Raw genomic sequence first — 22,706 nt, 5'->3', positions numbered from 1 at the left:
ACCTCTTCCCATGAGGCTCTGGAAATCTGGAAGGGCTCGCGGTCTTAGCCTGGGCTGCTATCACGGATACCATAGGCTGGGTGCCTTAACAACAACCATTTCTCACGGTTCTAGTGCCTGTATGGCCAAGATCAAGGTGTCAGCAGATTCATCGTCTGGGGAGAGCCCTCTTCCTATTTGGCAGATGGCCACCTTCTGGCTGTCTCCTTCCATGGCGGAGAGAGACAACTCTGGCCTCCTCATTTTCTTATAAGAGCATCATGGAAGCTAATCCCATCACGGGAGCTCTACCCTTCTGACCTCGCTAAACCTAATTATCTCCCAAAGGCCCCACCTCTTAATATCATCACAGCAGGGGCTAGGGAATTTTGCAAAGACACAAACATTCGGTCTGTAGCGCTCGTATAATGCTTTTATCCAAATCATCACACTCTTTATGTCTCTTTCAAGCATTTCTCACTGTGGTTTTGGTTGGGTACCAACTGACCACATGCTCACACACCAACACTGTGTGACCTTCCATGAGACGCTATCAACTGTTAGTGTCTCCCTCCCCAATTGCATGTTAAAGCCCTAATCCCCACTGGGATGGTCTCTGAAGGTAAGTGATTTGGGAGACAATTAAGTTTAAATGAGGTCATGAGGATGAGACCCCCCATGATGGGATTACTGCCCTTATAAGAAGAGGACAGAGATCTTCTCAGTCCAGGAGCAGGCACAGGAAGGACCATGTGAGGACACAGGGAGGTGACTGTCCACATGCCAGGAAGAGAAGACCATAGACCAAAGACCGACCATACTGGTACCTTGATCTTGGGCTTCCAGCCTCCAGCACTGAGAGAAACAAATGTGTCGGTTAAGCCGCCATGTCTATGGTATTTACTTATAACAGCTCGAGCTGACTGGGATGCAAAATGATTTTAACGATGAATCATTAAATGATGAATCACTGAATCCTACCTCTGAAACTAATGATACAGTGTGTGTTAACTAAATTGAATTTAAATAAAATATTTAAAAAATAAAAATATTACTTATCTCTTTCAGCATGAAGGGAACCTAACAATATAACTATATGGAGGCTCATTAAATGCAGAATCACCCTGTAGGATTCTATATCCTAACAAGTGATTTGCCATTTCTTCTAAAAAAGTTATGTGTTTTCTAGAATTTTGACAAACAATACATTATTTCACTGCTGGAAATTGTGCCTCAAAAAGCTGAGATTTCTACATGCTAACATGGTAATGAAGGTGGTTTTTTTTTAAAGATTTTATTTATTTATTTTGAGAGGGAGAGACAGAAAGAGAGAGATAGAGAGAGCACAAGTGGGGGCAGGGGCAGAGGGGAAGAGAGAGAATCTCAAGCAGACTCCATGTCAAGCACAGAGCCTGACGTGGTGCTCTCTCCCACAACCCTGAGATCATGACCTGAGCTGAAATCAAGAGTCAGACAACCGACTGAGCCACTGAGGTGTCCCACATGGTAACAAAGGTTTGTTCAAGCTACATGTGCTCCTTGTGGGCTCAGGGGGCAATGGCGTATTTATTAATACAGAAACTCATGTCCCGTTATGTCAGCCACTCAGCCTTGCTAATGAAACATGATCTGCCATCATTATGGATTAAGTTGTGTCAAGTCATCCAAAAATGCTCACTGAAGTTTTGCTGCTTATTAAATTTATTGAGAACTCTCACCCAAACTAGCGTTGCATTTTATGCAGATGGGAAAATTGAGATTCTGTCCAGAAGTTACATTAAGAGAATCCTGTGCTAGGAAGAGAATTTTCACCAGAATCTCTTGGGGCATGTGTTAAAAATGTGTATCCCCTGCCTTTAACCCCAGAGTTTCTGCCCTAAGAATGGGCCAGGACGGAAGCCAGAAATATGGTTTAACAAGAACCATGGTGATTCTGCTGTCATTGATCCACTTTGAGAAACATGTTGTAGTTGTGTTGGGTCCTACAGCTAGTTTAGAAATCACACACCAAGAAACTACTCTGAGCAAGATGGGCAAAGGCAAAATTCTGAAGCTGGGGAACTTTGCTCTGTTTTCAATTAATTTTTTCTCTTTCCAGGCACTTTAGGTAGCCTCACTATTGGGTTTCCATGAGGCTGAATTACCAGGCTCTGCAGATATCTTTTCATTCTTTTCTCTCTGCCCTCCATTCAGTGTTAAACATTGGGTGTCATGCCCAAGATGGCAGCCAGATGTCTGATTAGCTGTTCAGGCCAAGAGGTTATGGGTAGCCAATGCTTTAATGCGTGATTCTCCTGGGTTTATGTTCCTTTGAACAAAGGGCTCTAGGAAGTTGGATGGTCCCTAAAAGGGAGAAATCTCAAATTCTAAACTTCTAGATGCACTGGCAGTACAGCAGGGGAGGTAATTTTAGTCAGCTAGCCTCAATTCTCAGTAGGCGTCCTTGTAAAATCCACTCTGTTCCTAAGAATGTACAGGATTTCCTTTGCAGACTTATGCAGAAGTTGAAGAGGACAAGACTGACCACAAAAGGCATTGAGAGAGCCAAGTTCTTGTCTTCTAGCTTTGCTGATTTGTGTTGATGGGATCAAACTGGAAAAAAAATTGGCTAACATAACCCCAATTCACCTGACCTTCGTATAATACTAACTGGAATCATAAAGCCAGTATCGGAGTTTGTCGTGGGAAAGATCTCTTTCCAGGAGGAGGCTGTTCAACTCACAATGGAGTGACCCAGCATCAGGCATAGGAATTTGGAATCAGAAATCACTCCCAGTGGTTCTGTCCTAACCGTCCTGGAGGCTGGAACCATGCATCTTAATGATCTAACGGAGGAGAGAGCGTACAAGGTGTGTGACAAGGGGGCCCAGGATAAATCTGGCCTGTTGAGAGAAAGAGTTCTGGGTTCTGAATCTGACCCTACTGCTCACTAGCTGTGTGACCTTGGACAAGTTACATAAACCCTTTAGGCTCAGTCTACTATCTTAGAAAATGGGAAGAACACTGACAGTAAACATTCAGTTCATATTTCTATTACTATCGTATTATCAATATTATTCTTAACCATCTGGGAAAAAGTTAGAAAGCTAAATTTGATGTTATATCAGCCTCTCTGCTGGGGCAAAGGTAGAAAGGGTGGGAAAATTTTGGTTATACAAGATACAGTGATAAATAAGAGAGGCAGATTAAATACAAATCTGGCAGACTTTCCATTTTAGCATTCCGGATGGAATAAGAACTTGTTCCCCCTTTCTGGAAACTTACCTGTAAGTGTCTCTTCCAGATAAGTCCTGCAGAAAGCTTGATGAATGCTGCCAGGGACACACAGAGCATGGCAAAGCTCAGGCAGAGGTCAAAGGCTTGAAGCGTCAGGTGGTACTCTTCATAGTGTGGCGGGTCCACACAAGCTGATGGGAAGTTTGCATATGGGAAAGGAAAGGCGACTGCATAACCGAGGTAACCGGTCCCTGCTATCCCTGAAAATGAGTAGAAGCAATATGGGCCAAGGAGAGCAGATTCCAAGGCTACTGCAAAATGAAGTGGACATGCCATCATGCTTACAATCACAAAGGTGAAGCTAGCTTCCCACTGAAAAGAAAGCAAAAACAAATTGTTACTTTGGGAACGAATACTTCAAAAGCTTCTCAGCAATATGAAGAAAGAAGGAGACGTCGGGTATTAATCTCTTTTACTGGGAAGCAAAGGAGAAATGCATTACAACTTTCTCTTTCAGGCCCCTTTGTTCTCCTTCTGAATCTACGCTATAGGAGAATAACATATCAGCCAACTGGGCCAAAATTGAAATGAATTCCATTCAACAAACATGTGTTTATTTTTCTTCTGTCATGTGTTGACAGCCAGTCTGGGCTGGGAAAAACAAACATTACACAGAATCCTTGCCTTATCCTAGTACCTTGCTAATCAGGGCATGGTCCGTGGTCCAGCAGCACTGACGTCCCTGGAAGTTTGTTGGAAATGTAGACTCTCACACCTCACCCAGATCTCCTGAATCAGACTTGGCATTTTAACCAGACTCCCACGAGATTCACATGTACATTAAATCTATGATCACATCAAGGTAGTCTTTCTATACTGTGGGAGTACTTGGCTCCATACGATTGAAATGCAAGGTATCATAGACTTTGCATCCTTTTTTAGGGGGAGAAGTAACAGAGACATTGGAAGGAGATCCCAAACTGAGGAGGTGAGCCTTAAAAATACATGATTAAAAACAGAGTAACCTACAGAAGCATGAGAGACTATGGACTCTGAGAAACAAACTGAGGGCCTCAGAGGGGAGAGGGGTGGGGATTGGGATAGACCGGTGATGGGTAGTAAGGAGGGCACATATTGCATGGTGCACTGGGTGTTATACACAACTAATGAATCATCGAGCCTTACATCGGAAACCAGGGATGTACTGTATGGTGACTAACATAATATAATAAAAAATATTATTATAAAAAAAATAAATAATAAGAAAACAAAGATCCATTTATTCAAAGTGAAGTTCAGGCCCATCAGTATTGGTTGTGTCCTCTCCCAACTGGAACACTTACATATTTAGAATAATCACAGGAACTTGTAGAAAGTGTTTGGAGAAGAAATCAGATAAAAATTATCCATTTAAAACCTAGTTTATCGCTGAAATCCATTAGAGTAAGACATCAATCAGACAGAATTCAATGATAATTGGAAATCACGTTCCCCATGTTCCATCCTGAACTGGTAGAGATTTGACCTTCAAATCTATTCAACCATCCTCCTCCATGTCTACATATTTACCAGGTATCTCTTGGTCCGCTGTTTGTGAGCCAACAGCAGAAGAAGTATCCCAGTCTTGACGGCCTGTGAGAGGAAAATGGGAAAATAACATCTATGATAGAAGGTAGCTCTGAAAAGAGTTCAATCTGTCTCACGGTTTGACAACTTTATTATGAACTAGAAAGAACAGCAAATGGCTAAATGGATTTATGGCTCTGATCTCCTCCTCATCTGGGATGACAATGAGGCAAAGAAGCCATCAGTGTCATAAAGACATGATTCATACAAGCTCATTTTTTGATTTTCTGTGTTGCCTTTGCCATCACAATTATAACCCTCACTACTGTAAGGTGTCACTGGCATAAAAGCTTGGCTTTATAACCCTTGCCATATGTTTTATTTTGATTCATTGTCTATCGTTCATCTTTCTCACAAATTGCTGAAATTACAAATGGGAGGAACCGGAAAGGAAACATGCCACAGAACCCTGAAAACCCGCCCAGCAACAGCGTTATCTTTTACTTTCTGCTTTTCTTTCGAGCTTCTGCAGCCTCGGCCTGCTGGTGGGATGCAAATAGTAACAAAGATTATAATTAGAGTGAATGCGTGGTGGGACGTTAATCATTCTGGGTGCAGTGTGTCCAGGTTTCAAGAGGTTTTTTTGTTTTGTTGTTTTTGTTGTTGTTGTTAGTCTCCTCTAAGGGAAAAAGACCGAAGGTGCAGAATGAAAATAGTTAAACAAAGGAGGGAATGGTATCACCAGAACTGAGCAATATATAATGAAAAAAAAAAAAAAATTTCTGAGCTCATCTTTGATTCCACTCCGGGTCTGATGAAGGAGACCTTTGTGGTCACTGAGCCTGGAAACCGCGTCTTCCTGGCCCATAAATCATTTGTTCCTGGTGGGGGAATGATTTGAGGTTGAGAGAGAAAACCAGGAAGAGATGTGCCTGAAACAAGATACAGAATGAGGGCAGGACTAAAAGTAGTTACAAATTAGGTTTTTGACAGAGAAACAAATATGACTGTATGTAGAGTATCAACAAATTTGTGGGGAAAAATCAGTTTCTAGCAATACGGTTTTTGGGGTGTCCCGCCTGGTCTGTTGTTGTTTTTGATTTTTTCGGGTGGTTTTTTTTTTTTTTTTTTTTTGAGATCCAGCTTTTCCCTTTCCTGGCATATTTTATTTCGAATGTCCGACTTGGAGAATTTGGTGGCCGGGGGGCGGGGAGGGCTGGGGGGAAGCTCACACACGTGTGTTCACCCGGGCTTCTCGGATAGCTAAGTCCGAAATTCCAGACGTGGCATTGCCATAGCATAAAACTCCCGTGGATAAAAACAGAACCTTCTCTAGTCGAAAGAGGTTGGTTTGATTCTCCAAGAGGAAAGTTTCCAAGGGACCCTGCGGAGGTCGAGCCAGCATATATAGCACCCCAAAACAGGCGAATTCCTAAGAGCAGCCGAGCCCCGATGCCGAGCCGGGGCCGGTGTTTGCTTTCAGAGGCAAGGCGCCGTCAGTGCGCGCGTCACGCCCGTGTGAGACAGCAACACTGGACCGAACAGGAGAAAAGCAGAGGCGACAGTCGCTGCTGGTGCGCCTGCGCGCAGACAGCTGGCGTTAGCAGACGCCCGCACGCACGCCGCCTTAGCTACTCTGGCAGGAACCGTTGCTCTCCTTTCGAACGCTGAAAAATGCTGCAGCCTTGCAGTGGCCTGTTATTTCTGCGGTAGCCGCCAGCTTGAATCTTGCTTTGTTTACACAAAACTTTGAAAAGATCTTTCATGGACTCGGCTGGTGTATGAATGCCTTTCAGTAACTTGTGAAATCCACCCTGTGGACGCGGGAGGTTCAGGAGCGAGCACACCCACCTTTCCTGGGGCGCCCCCCCCCCCCCGGGCCTGTGAGACAGAGGGTGAGGTGTCCCCTGAGTCACAGCCTCCCTTTCCTTGCTTTCTTTTCTTTTTCTTTAAAAAATTATGTATTTATTTGACAGAGCGCACGAGCACACATATGGGGGGGGGGCAGAGGGAGAAAGAGTCTCCGGCAGGCTCCCCGCTGCGCGCGGAGCCCGAATGCTGGGCTCCATGTCACCACCTTCAGATGATGACCTGAGCCAGAACCAAGAGTCTGACACTCAACTGACTGAGCCACCCAGGGGCCAGCTTTTCTTTTTAAAAACCTTATACTTAGAGAGGGAGAGGGAAAAGAATGTAAAAGGAAGAGTTTTGAGGGTAGGGAAGAGAAGAGGGAAAAGGAAATGGGAGAGGCAGTGTCTGAGAGGCAAGCAGGGCAGTCAGGTTTCAGGAAGGACCAGGAGGTGGTGCCTGGGGAGGTATGAGCCTGGAGAGAAGGCCCGTCCTGCACTCTCCTCCCTCCGCTCTTTCTGGCAGGCTAGCTTTCTGCTCCACCGGGCAGTTCCTGGGACTTGACTTGGGTTTTGCAAGAGTAGCTGCTAACACTCTGATTGCATGATGCTTGTGAGCCCTCCCTCTGAATCTTTAAAGCCCACGTAAAGGACTCAGTTCCCAGAAGCTGATGAATTGAAGGAAGTGGGGAACAGTCACAACAGAAATAGAAACTTTTAGAGGAATCATTTTAATATGCACTAATGTATTCACTTACAAACATCTATTGTGGGTCTACTACGAACAAGGGGTGTGATAGGCACCGTACAGACGGCATCATAACAATTAACATCTATAAGCGCTGACTGTATGCCAAGCACTACACTAAACACTTTACACGTGTTAACTCATGTAATCCTTATGATGATGGAGATGTCCTCCTACTTTTCAAACGAGGCACCGAGAGGCTGAATCAGATGAGCGAGCTCACCAAGTAATGATTATAGACGTAACGATGCCAACTGTCCTCGGGATTTACAGTCCAGATGGGAAAGTCATGCACCTAGAAGAGCGTCCACCGAATGAGGCAAGACGAGTGAGTGCCTTCCGTGTGAGAAGAGCCCAGTGACAAGATACCACTTCCGTGGGAAAGATCGCTGATGAAAGCACCCTGGGGGAAACAGGAGCCGAAGCCGGTTTGGAGGGTGGATGTGATTCCAGTGGGAGGTGGCTGAGGAAGGGGCAGTCTGGGCAGTCTGAGTGAGTGACACGTGCAAAGGTGGGAACACAGCAGGCAGGCTTGGGGGACAGTGCGACAGGGGCCCAGATGGGGGGCAGGGCTGGTTCTGGGCACAAGTGAGTAGGAAATCAGGCTTGAAAGCCACGTGAGGCCAGGTTGAGAAAGGCCTGGAAAATCAGGCTAACATATCTGGACTTTGGACGATGAAGTGACACTGAAGGCTCTTAAAGAAGGAGCCTTACTGACAGAAAGAGGAGCCTGTGAGCACGTGCATTTGGGTCGGGATGCAGGGAGGTCTAGGTGTCTCTGTAGGAACTTGAAACAAATCTTTTTCTTTACTATTATTTTTTTCAAGGTTTCACCTTTATAAAGTAATCTCTACGCCCAATGTGGAGCTCGAACCCACAACCCCGAGATGAAGAGTCGCACGTTCCACAGACAGAGCCAGCCAGGCAACCCCCTCTCCGATCTTTTATTTAAACCTCTATCCATAGCAAGAAATATATTTTGCATCATGGCCAGGTTATAAATATTTTTATATCTAACCAAAATCATAATACTGTTACTATGTGAGATACAGTCTGATTCTATCCTATCCTATCCTATCCTATCCTATCCTATCCTATCCATGTTTTATAAATGCCGCTAGCTACCCAATAGATTGGTTTTATAACTCATTCATGAATGGGTTCCCACAGTTTGGCTATTGAAGTTATGTAGGCATAAAACCTGGGTGGGGGTGGGAAGTGATAAGGAGTTGAGGGGGAGGTGGTGCACACTGAGAATGAGAGGAAAGCGTGCATAGGGATATGCTTCACAGGAAAAATAAAAGTTAGCTGGCAATGGATGGATGCAGTGGGGTAGGAGTGGGGCCAAGGGTAGGTTGGTTTAGGGCACCGTTGCCCAGAGCACAGTCCTAGAACCAATTGGCATCCCTTGGAAACTTGTGAGACAGGCAGAGTCTCAGGCCTGAACCAAGCTTTATACATTTAAACAAGATCCCCAGGGTGATACATATGCACATTACAGTTTGAGAAGCACTAGTTTGGTGGGAAGGATTGAGTCAAAAGTCACTCTAGAGTTTGAAATTGGGTTCAGAGCCAGGAAAGTCAGGAGACGAAATCATTGCTTTTGGTGATGAGATGATTTGGAGGGGACAAGCTGAGCTTAAAGAAGCTTGGGATCTCTAGGGGCACCTGGAGGGCTCAGTTATTTAAGCGTCTGCCTTCAACTCAAGTCATGATCTCGGGGTCCTGGGATCGAGCCCCGTATCAGGCTCCCTGCTCAGCGGGGAGTCTTCTTCTCCCTCTCCCTTTGTGCTCCCCCCCGCCACTGTCTCTCTCAAATAAATAAAACTCTTTAAAAAAAAAAGAAGTTTAGAATATTCAAGTGGAAAATTGGCCATCAGGTGTTTGGAAATCATAGGACTGTTGAAGCTGTAAGAGGCTCAAGTGATGGTATAATCAAGTGCCTTCTCTGACTGAGGAGGACACTGGGGCCTTTCTCCTAAGGTCTTGTCTCCAGGCAGGATTCTGGGTGCAGCACTCCACTTGCCATTAACTAACTCACCGGAGTTGCCAAGCCACGTTCTCCAGGAGCCAAGTAGAGCCCAGTCCTTAAGGCACTGTGATCTCTCTGCTGCATACTTTCTAGCAGCTGATGCCTTTAAATAACCTAGTTCAGAAATTAGAGGAAATCTGCTTATCATGTGGCTGTCAGAAGAGAGTTAGGAGAGTCTGAGGACTGATATTTGCAAAGAATTTAGAAAGTCTGGAATGAAAGCACTGAACAAATACAAAGTTCTGTATCATTCATAAAAATCTATCTTTTGTAAGTCTCAAAAGAGATATGGAGCCTTTTGCAAAAGGAAATATCAATATGATTGAAATGTACAAATTGTCTTTCCACCAGAGGAAGATTCACTCTGCAGGCAAGTTAAGAAGTGACTGGTAGGGACGCCAGGGTGGCTCAGTTGGTTAAGCGTCCGACTCTTGATTTTGGCTCAGGTCATGATCTCAGGGTGTGAGATGGAGCCCTGCATTGACCCTGAGCTCAGCAGGGAGTCTGCTTGGGATTCTCTCTCTCTCTCTCTCTCTCCCTCTGCCCCGCCCTCCATGCTCTCTCTCTCTCTCCCTCTCTCAAATAAATAAATAAATAAATAAATAAATAAATAAATCTTTAAAAACAAAACAAACAAAAGTGACTGGTAGAAGGTTGTGGAATGAATCAGAGACCTTTTGAAGTTGACCCTGATGAGATAGAGCTGTGGTTCGCTAGGAAACTCACTAGGAAAAAGAAAAAAATCACATTGTTCCAAACTTAGACATCACTGAAAGAGTGAGCATTCTTATTGCTTTCCTTCTCATGAGGATTTTTCCCCCTGCTTTAGTATCAATACCAGCTTGACTTTTAGTCCTTGCAACCTAATCAGAGTTCAATGGTGTGAAAATTTTGTACCACCAGAGCATGGGACTCATTCACTTACTCAACCGTATTTATTGAACAATATTTATTGAACACCTAGTATGTGACTCACTCTGTTCCGAGTGCTGGAGGTCCAGCAGTAAACAAAAAGAAAAAAAAAATCCCCACCCTTGCATAATATATACCTTTTTTTGGGAGGCATACAAACAAACAATAAATAAGTACATTATATAGTATATTAGATGGTAACAAGGGCCATGGGGAAAAGAACAGAACCGGGAATGAGAAATTGGGGATGCCAGGTGTGAGGGAAATTTACAATTTTAAGTAGAATAATGAGGGTAATGAAGGAAAGCATCAAGGAGAAAGTGACATGTCTTCAAAAATTAAAGGAAGTTAGGGAACAAGCCATGTGTGGGAAGAGGCTTAGGGCAGAAAACAGACAGTGCAAAGGCCCTGAGGCAAATAACACACCTTGGAATATTTGAACATAACAAGGAGCCAGTGTGATGGCTAGGGGGATGGAATGACCTAAGGGAAGAGTGGTAGGAGATGAGGTTCTGGAAGGTAACAGGATGGGGAACTCGGCTGCTCATCAGGGGATGGAATGGGAAAGTGAGCAGATGGCAAGAGATTAGGAAGGAAGGGTTTGGACAGAGATTGGGCACTGATGGGATTCAGGGCAGGTGGCCCCCAAATATGCAACTTTGGCATATTGATTATTTTGAATTAAAGTTATTTAAGAAACAGCTGGTGCAAGAACACTTACTCTCCTCTGTCTCCCTGAGAGCAGGAAATGAAGTCCCCATGTGAAGGGTACCCTCCCTGCACCTGGAGGGTAGGTTTCCTCCTTCACAGCACAAACAAAGGGCATGATATTAACTAGCATGTGTGTAGAGCTTTAAAATTGGCAAAGCTCTTTATTATACAAGCTTTGTTCAAATTTGGTCGTTCTCACTGACCATCTTAGGGTTAGATAGTGTCACACAGACTCTCTTTACCTGCAAAATTCCTTGTGCTCTAGGTAAAAGCAATGAAGAACTAGCTGAGTGAGGGTCCAGCTCTTGCCATATACCAAGAATGTCAGAATCTGGACTTGAACATAGGCCCCATTGCCCCAGTCCTACCTTTTGGATTCCAATTCCGCATGTGTCAATCTCGGAATCAAATAGCCACCAACTAGCTATATGCTGGACACAGATCTCGTCATTTCTCTGGGTCTAACTGATAAAACAGATATTGGCATAGAACAAGCCTACATTCAATAATTTTTGATTCTAATCAAATCTCAGTGTCTGTTGAATATTCTATGATAGCAGGGCTAAACAAAGAATTTTTAAAAAGGGATACAGTGTTGGACTAGAATTGTGGTTTTAAACTTTGGGTCAGTTCTGAAATCAGAATTAAAAGAAATTAATAGAATAGAAAATGCCAGAATTCATTTCACATAGAAAGCTAAATATTGTTTTATGAAACTTTTGTTATATAGATTTAGTTATATGTATGTATCCAAATCAACCTATTTACCTAGAGAGAATTATATAGATGTATTTACGTACATTGTAGGTCCTGATGTGAAATGTTTTTCTTACTCTGGGTGATCAGTGAAAAGTGTGGCAGCGGCTTGAATCAATGTAACTGTCATCTTTGCATTCAGTAGATGTTTAATAAATATTTCTTTGAATGAACGTATGGCTTCAGGCAGGAGATGGCGGAAAGAGCAGATGGGCAAGACTGGGGAGGCAGATGTAAAAGAACGTATTCGAAAAGAAAAGAAAAAAGAAAACACCATCCCACCCTTTCCTTGTTCAGTTCCACACTCCCACCATTCTGCTTTCTCCCATCTTCTTGAGATCCTTGAAACCACTAGATGGAGTTTTTTTGTTTTTGTTTTTTTTTAACAATTGAGACCTTGTTTGTTTGTTTGTTTTTTTCCATCGTAACTCAAGCATGCAGTAGGCTATCAATACATATTTATTTGATAAATAGATTAAAATGGTATGTTCTAGGTGATATTCCAGCTAAAGTTGAATTTTTTTTTTTTAAGACTTAAGATATTGCCTCTCTCAAGAGTGGCTACGTTTTAATAGAAAACTGCTAAAGATCAAAAGGCCTTTAAAGTCAAAATTCTCTAGTCTCCAGTGGTGAATGTCTGGCATCGCAGGAAGCAATGAGAGAAGGATTTGTTGCAAGCCTCTGTAACTCCTCTTAAACCACACCACCATGGAAGACATGCATTCGCAGGGCTAGATGTGTTCATTTCTTTGACCCCCAGAGCTGGGGTACCAGTGCAACCCTTCATTCGTGCAGTCATTCAATCAGCAGACGTGGAGCGCGGGCTTGTACTGGGCCCATGCACCCTTTCCTAATGACCTGCGACGTTCGAGAGGTACATCACCCACCTTCTAGAATGACTTTCAGTGCAAACAGGTGCATGCAAGGACAAATGTGGGAGAACTAAGATTTGGGGCTTGCAAATCTTTGGATCATGTCGACACACCTCGGTGTTTCCAGTGAAAGCATTAGTCTGAAAATTATTTTACTTTGTTCTCCATTTTTACATTATTTTTTATGGTTTACATTTTTTATAAATTCAGATTTCACAAAAGAGAATACCAAGGTGAGAAGATTAAAATAACTTTTTAAGAATTTCTTGAACAGCATTTCATTATAGTACACATGATGGTATATATGATAAAATGGTATTAAGAAAGATCCTACTTTTAAGAGGCAACTAATGGAAATCAATGTTCTACGGTAAATTCTCATTTCCTTAGAATTTGGATTTCTCTGTATTGTTAGAAAACCTAGAAAGGACGGGCTATTCTTTTCCTTCTCTCCCTCCCTTCTTTCTTTATTCTCTCAATATACGTAATCAAACATTTTCCTACCAAAGCTCCATTCCAGATGGGACAAGCAATCCAGACACTCCATCCTGTGAACCAAATCTTGCAAGAAAAGACAGGGAAGAAAGCGATAACTCCAGAGAACACACTGAGAATCCCCAGGGAAATGAGAATCCGGCCAGCAGCCTGGTATAGGCTCTGCATTTTCTTCTGTGACTTGGGTCCTCGATCTCAAAGATGTTTTGTTACCAAAACATGAGGGTATGTGAGGCCTCAGTAAACAGAAGTGTCTTAGAGACGGTAGCCATGACACATGTGGACTGTTGATCTACTTGGAAACAAGCTTCTATTTGTTTCACCAAAGATAATAACATGTAATGAAATAATCCTTGACATAAATTTGATAGGATAAATTCTAATACTAGTTTACTAAGAGAGAGAGAGAGAGAGAGAAGTCGTTCCTTGTTTTGGACTACGGCCTCCATTCCCTTCATTCTGCCCTGTCGTGGTGAGCGCCCACTTCCGGGCTTAATCAGACTCAAAGGCTTGCTGACTGAGCTCATTGTTTCTCAACTCAACCCGCCTGGTGGCTGCAGCCTAAAGCCAACATCCTTTGTGCACAATAGATCCACATTCCCAGCACAATTTCCCACAAAACAAAGTAAAAATAAGCACTCTGATCACTTTTCATTACATGGAATTTAAATGATTTAGAGCAAAAACAAGACCTCTCCCCATCTTTCAAAATTCAATTCTACGACAATTAGTTTTGAATTTTTGATAAAGATTTTTGACACGGTTCCATTCCCAAAGAGGCATAGGCTTCATTATGGAGTTCTGGCTTGTTTTCATGAAACCAGCTTTACCTTATTTTACAGTTAATTCAAATATCAGGTAGAGGACAAAGATGGACATGTACGTAGTTGCGAAATAAACTTTGAGGAGTAATTATTAGCTGCATAAAATTCGGACCTCCAATCATTCTTAAATCATAATTCAAGTTTTGGATGTTGGGCTCCTGTACATGTAAGCGACTGTAAAAGTTCATTTCTTAATTTCTCACGCATTTGAGGAAGTGGTACATATTTGCTTTTGACTAATAGGACATGTTTGTCTCTTCTAAGATAAAATCTTGGAAACACAGACCACTTTCTGAAGATATCTGAATAATTTTCCTATTCAATATAAATGCCTTTCCCTTAAATGAGATGATGAAAAATAATTTTATGGATGGAAATGCAGTGGTTTAGAACATGGATTTTGGCATGAGACGGAGGATCCATTATCTGCCAGGTATGTGTCCCTGGGCAAGGGCAAGCCACTTCGCTTTCTAGGTCTGTTTCTTCATATGGGAATAAAATTAGTGTTTATCTCACCAGGTGGTGATTGAGAAAAGTAAATGAGCCAATACATGTGAAACGCTCAGCACCGGGCTCCGCAGAACGAAGAAGCTTAGTCCTTTACCTATTGTTACGCTGGGCATTTCGGCAAGGAACAGAGGCCCTGTCATTACTCTTGCTTTTATACATTATCTTATTGCATCGTACTGCATCTTACGCAGCTCCCAAAGGAACCTTCCATGTCCAGGGAGGAGGGAAGCTGCTCTCGGATTCTCTGCTTTTTTTTCTTTCTGTCTTTCTGCCTTTAATAGCCATTCCACCGTGGGACCCAGATTTTGGAGCAGTTGCTTCCTGGATACACAGGACTGAGGAAACCAGCTCAGGCTTTCTGCTCTGGCTGTTATCTCCCATCTCCTCTCAACACTGCGGGAGTATATTCTCTCTCTCTTTCTTCCTCATGCCACTAGGTAGGTTCCACAAGGGTAGAGGCCTTCCGAGCCTTATGCATCCCCTAGATGTATAAGACGTTCCCAACACCTAGAACTGTGTCTGGCCCATGGTAGAGACTTAACACACATTTGCTGAATTAATGAATGACTACTTCAGACCTTCCCGCTGTACTTGCGGCCCCGAGGGTCTGCCCCGGCCTAGAGCTGTGTGTGTCCAGGACGCCGCTGCGTGCCAATGCTAGTGTGTCCCCTGGTGACAGAGGCAAGGGATCTGGGCTGAAGAAAGACGTGTTTGTGTTAGTATTCGGTTTGGGCTGTTTTGACTTTTTCCTTTACTTTTTATCTCAAGGTCATAGCTATGTGACATGTCAAATACCATGGGTCAGATCACTCTCTCCTGTTTGCATGTTTGGAAAATAAAGACTGTTGAAATACTCATGTTAAACAGTACAAGGATGGCAAACAAAGAGAATATTTTTTGTTTTAAGTTGGGGGGGATTTTTTAGTGTTTGTAACACTGACAGGCTAAGCCTGACATGGCCAGTGTGGCTTATGAACCTGAGTATACCCATGATGAGAAGTGTCGTTGCCCCTTAGTGCAACGAAGAGAAGGGGCAGAGGTAGAGCTAGGGATTTCTCACAAGGTGTTTCCCAGCCGCCCCTTCCCGCTGGAATCTATCCGCACTAATTTCCTTAAAGCACAGGGACTTTCAGGGAGGGCAGCTACTGGGAAAGAAGAGAAAGTGTAATTCTGCCTCCGACCAGGGCTTCCTCTCAGCTGGGCCATGTCATCTGTGCTCCCGGTGTCTGCAGCCAGCAAGGCTCACAGGGCCCCCCTCCTGCCCCCTCCGGGGCTCCCTGCCTCCCCTTCGGCACCGCTGGAAGGTGGATCTGTAATCTTCCGTGAAGGCGGTGGGGTCAAGGTCTTTGCTCTCTGCTTTGCAGACCCTACCTTCCCTCTCACCCAAGGGGATCCAGCAACCTTCGCTCAGGAAAGAATGGCAGAAGTTGCACCAAACTTTTTAATCCAGCTTTGCCACTAAGAAGAAGAAGAAGAAGAAGAAGAAGAAGAAGAAGAAGAAGAAACAAAGAAGAAAAAAAAAATGTAATCCAGACCCCCAAAAGATGTGGGATAACGTCACCGATGCTGACTGAGGGAGAGAAGCTGATTTGGATACTCTGCCCCTTTGGATATGTTCCTCTACGTGTGAGCCCTGGAAATAGCCTGCATGTGCTACGGTCTGGGGTTTTTTTTTAAAGGAGGTTTCAAAGTTCCGGAAGGGGTCCATTTTTGCCAAGATAAAAGAGAATGGAGCGCTAAACAAGAGATGAAATTAAAATGCTTTATTGTCCCAGCAGCTTCAGGTGACCCGTTTCATTTTTTTCATAGTAGAGAGAGAACTCCGGTAGCAGAAAGAGCATGAACTTTGATATGAGAGAGACCTGGGTTTAGGACTAAGGATTCCATCTAAGATCTACAAAAGGAATGAAAAATGAGAATATGAACACTGCTAACCCCGTGCAGTAACCGATTCAAACACAGAGGAAAACACTCCCTCTACAATGGAAAATATGGCAATCACCACCTGAGCCGAGTGATCAGGCTTGATATCACCAACACCAGGACACAGTGACGTCACTGCCTCCCGAAATGATACAAGGGAAGCACACACCTTCACATGCGTGGTGTTTTTGGCAAACATGTTCAGCCTGACTCTACTCACAAAGAAATGATCAGACAAATTCAGATTACAGGGACATTTTATTTTTATTTTTATTTTTTTTTAGATTACAGGGACATTTTAAAAAACACTAGCCTGGACTCTTCAAAAATTGCCCACGTCACAAAAGATAATAAAAGATCGCTGAGACATTTGGGGATATTTAAATACGGATTTTATGGGGCACCTGGGTGGCTCAGGCAGTTGGTGGTCTGGCTCTTGATTTCAGCTCAGGTCATGATCTCAGGGCTGTGGGATCAAGCAGTGCATTGGGCTCTGCGCTCATCTCCGAGTCTGCTGGAGAGTTCCTCTCTCCCTCTGCCCCTCCCCCTGATCGTTCTCGCTCTTTAAATAAATAAAGACTTTAAAAAATAATAAAATAAAAATAAGAATGGATTTTATTAGTGTATCAATGCTGAGTATCTTGAGTATGAATGACATGATAGTTATAAGAGAATGTCCTATTGGTGAAACTAGTTAAGTTAGTGTTCTTTATGCTTTTTTCCCAACTTTTCTATAGGTCTGAACATTTTAAATTAAAATGTGAGAGAACAAAAGGAAAAACAATAGTTCTGTGAACTGCATAAAATGAAAGGTCTAACTTCTACGCAGACATACAGCCACGCTGGCTCAATAATCCCCAAGAATATCGATGCCTGCAGGTCACAGGGTAAGGAGTATAAGGAAAAGCTGCTCTGTCCCCCCTTTAGCATGAACATGGCACTGGTCTTCCTCGAATAGGGGTGATGCAACAGGTATGTTAGGTTACACTGGGAAGATACACCAGTCTTGCACACTCAATGATGGGTGTCGTTTATATACTCTTTTGTCTTTCCAGCTATTCCAGTTTCTTCACTGGATTAAAACAAACCTTTCTAACGCTCCTTCATAATGCACATTTCCTTCTGCTTTTTACTAGCCATTCGACTTCAACTTTGAGTGAATCCTCTCTTCTCATAATGGCTTGGGGTTTAAGGAGAGCGAAGTTCAGTTGTTATCATCCCTAGCTGGGAATTGTCACATTTAAAGCCTTCCAATCTGCAAGATGTTTGGACCCAAATAGAGACTTGTGCATCAACTTGTACTTACCTAGTTTAGATGTTATCTGCCTTTTGTATATCTGACCCTCGGATGTGTTTTGAAATCATCTGGAATTTATCAGAATTTTCCCATGTTTTTGCAAAGCAAAACAACTTAAGTGTGTCACCGGCAAACGTATGCAGCTAGCTGTCAGTTTGCTCTCCCAAGCCCTGCAGCTGCAAGGAAACGCTCGTATTGGCAGACTTGACCTCACCAGGCAGCCTCCCACAGGCTACTGTGGAGATCGTCTGTCTTTTCGAAAGGCTGCTCCTATCTTGTTTAATCACGGAGATAGAGGAGCCACAGATAGAAGTGGGATTGCGACAGCGGCTGTGACTGATCGGTGCTCTCTGCTCTGGGCGGGGGAAGAAACTAAGAAAACAGGAAGAGAGAAACAGTGGGGGTGTCTGGGGAAGAGAGGTGGAGAGAAGATGGAGAGGAAAGAAGGACAACAAGAGAGGAGTCAGAACATAGAGGAAAACATTCCCGAAGCCAAAAACAGCATCTTGCGTCACTCACGGATCCCAAGCTTGGGTCTGGACAGAGTTGATTCCGGGACAGAGGAGCGATGGAAGCCATGGGCCACTCATGTACATTTTACAAAAGATATTTGTAGGGTGGACAAAAGGGAAATAAATGGAGGGAAAGGGCAAGAAAAGTGGGATGAGAAAGAAGGCGTTCTAAGTATCCTGAAATGTTCTCAGGTTGTGCGTGTTTCTAAGTTGCTTTTAGGGACAAAGCTTTAAATCCTCTTAAACAGGAAATGTATATTCATTTAGTTCCTTCTCTTGGCATTTTTGAAAAAGGAAAGAACCAAACTGTTCAGTGAGAAACTAAACATTTTTGGATCCCATTATATCCACGTTAAAGGCAACAGAGAGGCAGGAACAGTGCAGATGGTTTCACTAAAGCCCTCTGTCATTATTTTTTCCATTTTACAGCTTTTCAGGTGTTAAACAGTGACGGTGACACAGTTAATCAGCATGGAATCCTGGTTTTGAACCTACGAATGCTTGACTCGGGAGTCTGTAATTTTTGTTTTCCACTAGCAGATGAGGACACGGGTGTACTACACCTTTTAAAACACATACGCGTAGATGGAAATTGATCCGTGACATGTGCCAGATAGGGCTGTACCCAATCCCAGGGCGTGATAGGAGTGGAGGCGATGCCGCATGCGCACAAAGGAGACATTTTTAGAACTGCCGACTCTACTCCCAGCGACAGAGAGAGACACACAGAGAGACATTCCTCGCCCTTTCTTTTTATAAAATTAGGACAAAGGGGAGAACCACAACCAAAGTTTCATTCCTATGTATTGACGTAAAAATCTGGACTTTGTATCTAGAGCATTGCTGTGTCTAGTTTTGCATTTCTCAGGGCTTGGCGCGCGTGCTGGAGATGGACGAGGCTGACTGTCGCAGGCATTGTGGCTGAATGGCCGGCCGAGGGGGCACAGGCCCAAACAAAGGAGCAAGATGAGGAGCGGTCTAACGCAGCAGGAAGAGACCACGGCTGTGTGACCTCGAGTCAATCCAAAACCCTCATTATCTTGGTGTCCTTCTCCGGGACATGTGGAGGTTAGACTAGATAATTTCTCAGATTCCTTCCATATCTCAGATTCCATGACTTGAAAGAAATCCCCAAGGAGCTGAAGTGCCTGCGTGGCCAAAACGCCTAGCTCCCAGCAGCCTTTATCAGTAAAAATGTTATCTCCTCCAGCACCGGGAACCACCAACTGCATCCACGTCTGGCTGGTATCAGCAACGGAGACCAGACCAGGACGGACATGGTCTATTGGCCAACCGGATTCCTGCCGGATAGAGCCCATGCCGAGTTCCTCTGCAGAGGCCTCCCTTTGCCCTCCTGGCCCACAAATAGGCAGCCAGGAGGCCGGCACCCACCAGCTGGGAGCCGGCACCCACCGGCTGCATCATTAACAGCCTTTGAGTAACAAATTAGTGACCTCAGCCCAGCTCTGGTGACTGTGTCATAAAATAATTAAAACTTATCAACCCACACAGCAGAGGCCCGGAAGGGTAAGGATTGAAGGAGCATAAAGCCAAATCACTCTTCTTTTCTAGCTACTTGAAAAGGGTTGCCAAACTGGGAGGGAACTGGTAACATCCCAAGTCGTGCAGTGCCTGGTGTAGGTGGAGAGGCGAGAATTCAGTGAGGATCTGGGTGTGCACAAACTCAAAAAGACAAATCCCCATCCATGGGCAGAGAGGGGCCAGCAGGGTTAACCTCTCTAAATCAGATTCTTTTTTTTTTTTTTTTTGAGAGAGAGAGCGAGCCCAGGAGGGGGTAGGGGCAGAAGGTGAGGTAGAGAGAATCTTAAGTAGGCTCCACATCTGGTGTGGGAGCCCAAATGGGGCTCAATCTCACGACTCTGAGATTATGACCCTGACATCATGACCTCAGCCGAAATCAAGAGTCGCACTCTTAACCGGCTGAGCCACCCAGGCACCCCTCTAAATCAACTTCTGATTGGCCAGGAAACAGAGTCCTTACCCTGTTTTCCAAGCAACGGTTAAAATATTGGGAACCTCAGTTTTCTGTATATTCAGAATGCAGGAAAGCAACGTGAGCTAAGTAAGAATGGAGCAACAGTTGACTCGCTCCCTCAATTCATCCAGGTCTCCGCTCAAAAAGCCCCTCATCACAGACCTTTCTCCTCAATCTCTTTCCCCCTCCCTCTGTTGAGCTTACTCATTACCACCTGACTTGATTCTTCATTGCCCTTGGCTCATTTGTTCCCTGCGTGTCTTCCCAACTAGAATGAAAGCTCCATGAAGGCAAGAACTTTGTGCTGCTCCCTGCTACATTCCAGAGCCCAGAACAATACCTGGCCCATAGTAGATGCTTAGGAAGTACTGATGAATGAGTGAATGAGTGAATGAGTGAAAGAAACTGCTTATCACAGTTCCTAGTTTATCTAGACCATTTTGCTGACAAAGCTAGTCCTTCAGGCCTTCACTTAGAAACATTTAATGTTTTGGTACCTTGAATCTCTCCATCCCCTCCCCATGAAAATCCACACGGAAACACAAGGGAAATTTTCTGGGTTAGCTCGCTCCGCTGTGAGACTGCACTGTAAATACACGTGCATTGTATGTGAATATATGGGAGAGGTGTGCCCACGCTGGGAGTGTTTGGCCTTGCTATACCGGCATGTGACATACTGCCACATGATTGTTAAATAGAGGAAGACGCAAGGTCACAGACCAACCTCGTGAGTCTAGCAAGAACTTCCGCCTCTGGGAGAAAGCTCTAAAGTGCTTTTTAGTTCAGGGTGGTGCCAGCTTTTAAAGCAGCTCATGTTCACTGGTGATCTGTCTAATCGAATGGTTCTTACTTGTCTCTGTATATTCAGAGGTGTTATCTATTTCTTTGTCTGACTACTTTTCATAGATAACAAGTATTTTCCCCTACTCTGTAGAAAAGTGATAGCAAAGATTAAAAATTTTTTTTTCACAAAGGACGCTTGCGTGGCTCAGTCGGTTAAGTGCTTAAGCGTCTGCCTTAGGCTCAGGTCATGATCCCAGGGTCCTAGGATTGAGCCCTGCATTGGGCTTCCTGCTCAGCAGGGAGCCTGCTTCTTCCTCTGTCCCTCCCCCTGCTTGTGTTCTCTTTCTCTTTCTGGAGCTCTCTCTCAAATAAGTAAAATCCTTAAAAAATTAAAAAAATAATAAAATAACATTCTTATTCACGAGAATTTGATGATACAAACTAATACTCCTATTGTGTTTCCACGCAGATGATATTGTGATCTTTTCTGAGACAGGACAACTGACAAACTCAGTGCATCATCCTGGTATAAGGAGTTGGCTAGCCCAGGCCAGACATTGCCTACTTTGACCAGGTGATGGTGTTGTGTTTGTACACAAAGGCCCACGCTTTCCTTTCCCTTTTCAACAATGCAGATATCCTGCCCTGGTTTTTATTTATTTATATATTTATTTTTAAAGGGGGAGAAAAGGGCATTTCTTGATACTTCCCCATCTCCTTGTCCCAGCACAGAAGGCTTTCTTTTTGTTTCTCTTGATCCACCCAAAGCTAATTGACATTTAAGATAAAAGCTAGGCTACTAGGCAAGCCTCCTTGACCCAATGGACAAGCTCACTAGAAAGCACGTGGGGCAATGAGAATGAAAATTACCTAGTTAGACCCAGCTGCAGAATCGCAGAATGGAACAGGACCTGAGAGATCAGCTAGCCCACGCCTGTCATTTCACAGATGAATTCCACGGTTAAGATACCAGTACAAAGAGCTGTCGAACGGCACCCTTCCCCGGCAGTTTAGCAAGCCCGCTGTGACCGCTGATCTTTCTGCTATATCTACGTTTAGCACTAGGTGTTGCTCTACTGCTATTTCTAGACCCGATTTCTTAGCTACGCAGCAGAAGCTGAGCCTCCTAATTTGAGTTCCATTCTGCAGATGTCGTTTTTTAAGACGCTACCCTGCTGGTCTGTTTCATGGAAGCAGCTTCCTTTAAATGGCTCAGGTGTGGCGCCCTGAATCCACTGAAACAGCCACTCTGGAAAGAAGGGATCGATACGTACCAGGGAAAGGCGAATCCAAAGTCAAATTTTTCAAATGGTCCTAATTCAAATATTTACTTAAACTCTGTTTTTATATTATGTGCAACACAAGGGGAATGACATTGTTGCGGGGTGTTTCCTGGAACTGACTGTCTGCTACAAGGCCACAGATAAACTTTGTTTATAGAAAAACAAAATATGAAAAAAAAAGTTTACCACTGTTCTATTTGGGGTTTAATACTCCCACACATTCCAAGGGGGAGAAAGGACAAATTTCTAGAACCTTTCTTTCCCCATGGCAGCAGAGGACAGAAATGCTTTAACCCCCTCTAGTGACAGATGCATCATAGGATTAGCTCAGCTGTTCAGTTTGAATGGTAATACCATAGGGAGAAACAGGTCCTGCTTTAAGAATTTCATGGTTCAGGAAGAGGGCAAATTTTCAATTCACCTCCAAGTTTTAAAGGGAATGAA

At 43.9% G+C, this 22,706-nt stretch overlaps 1 protein-coding gene across 1 annotated transcript in view; it reads right to left on the bottom strand.

Annotated features, from left to right (window-relative positions):
* The window catches only part of TMEM212 (transmembrane protein 212), a 32,529-nt gene extending 19,227 nt beyond the window's left edge, over nucleotides 1-13,302 (bottom strand). Inside the window, exons 1-3 of the mRNA XM_044384622.2 lie at nucleotides 13,144-13,302; nucleotides 4,765-4,827; nucleotides 3,173-3,567 (exon numbers count right to left, since the gene is read on the bottom strand). Of these exons, the coding sequence (XP_044240557.2) occupies nucleotides 3,173-3,567; nucleotides 4,765-4,827; nucleotides 13,144-13,302 (617 nt within the window). The remainder of the gene's footprint in view (nucleotides 1-3,172; nucleotides 3,568-4,764; nucleotides 4,828-13,143) is intronic.
* Between the last annotated feature and the right edge of the window lie 9,404 nt (nucleotides 13,303-22,706).

This window comes from Ursus arctos, unplaced genomic scaffold, assembly GCF_023065955.2.
Source record: "Ursus arctos isolate Adak ecotype North America unplaced genomic scaffold, UrsArc2.0 scaffold_4, whole genome shotgun sequence".
Lineage (NCBI taxonomy): Eukaryota > Metazoa > Chordata > Mammalia > Carnivora > Ursidae > Ursus > Ursus arctos.
This window is presented reverse-complemented; position numbering and strand designations above follow the sequence as displayed.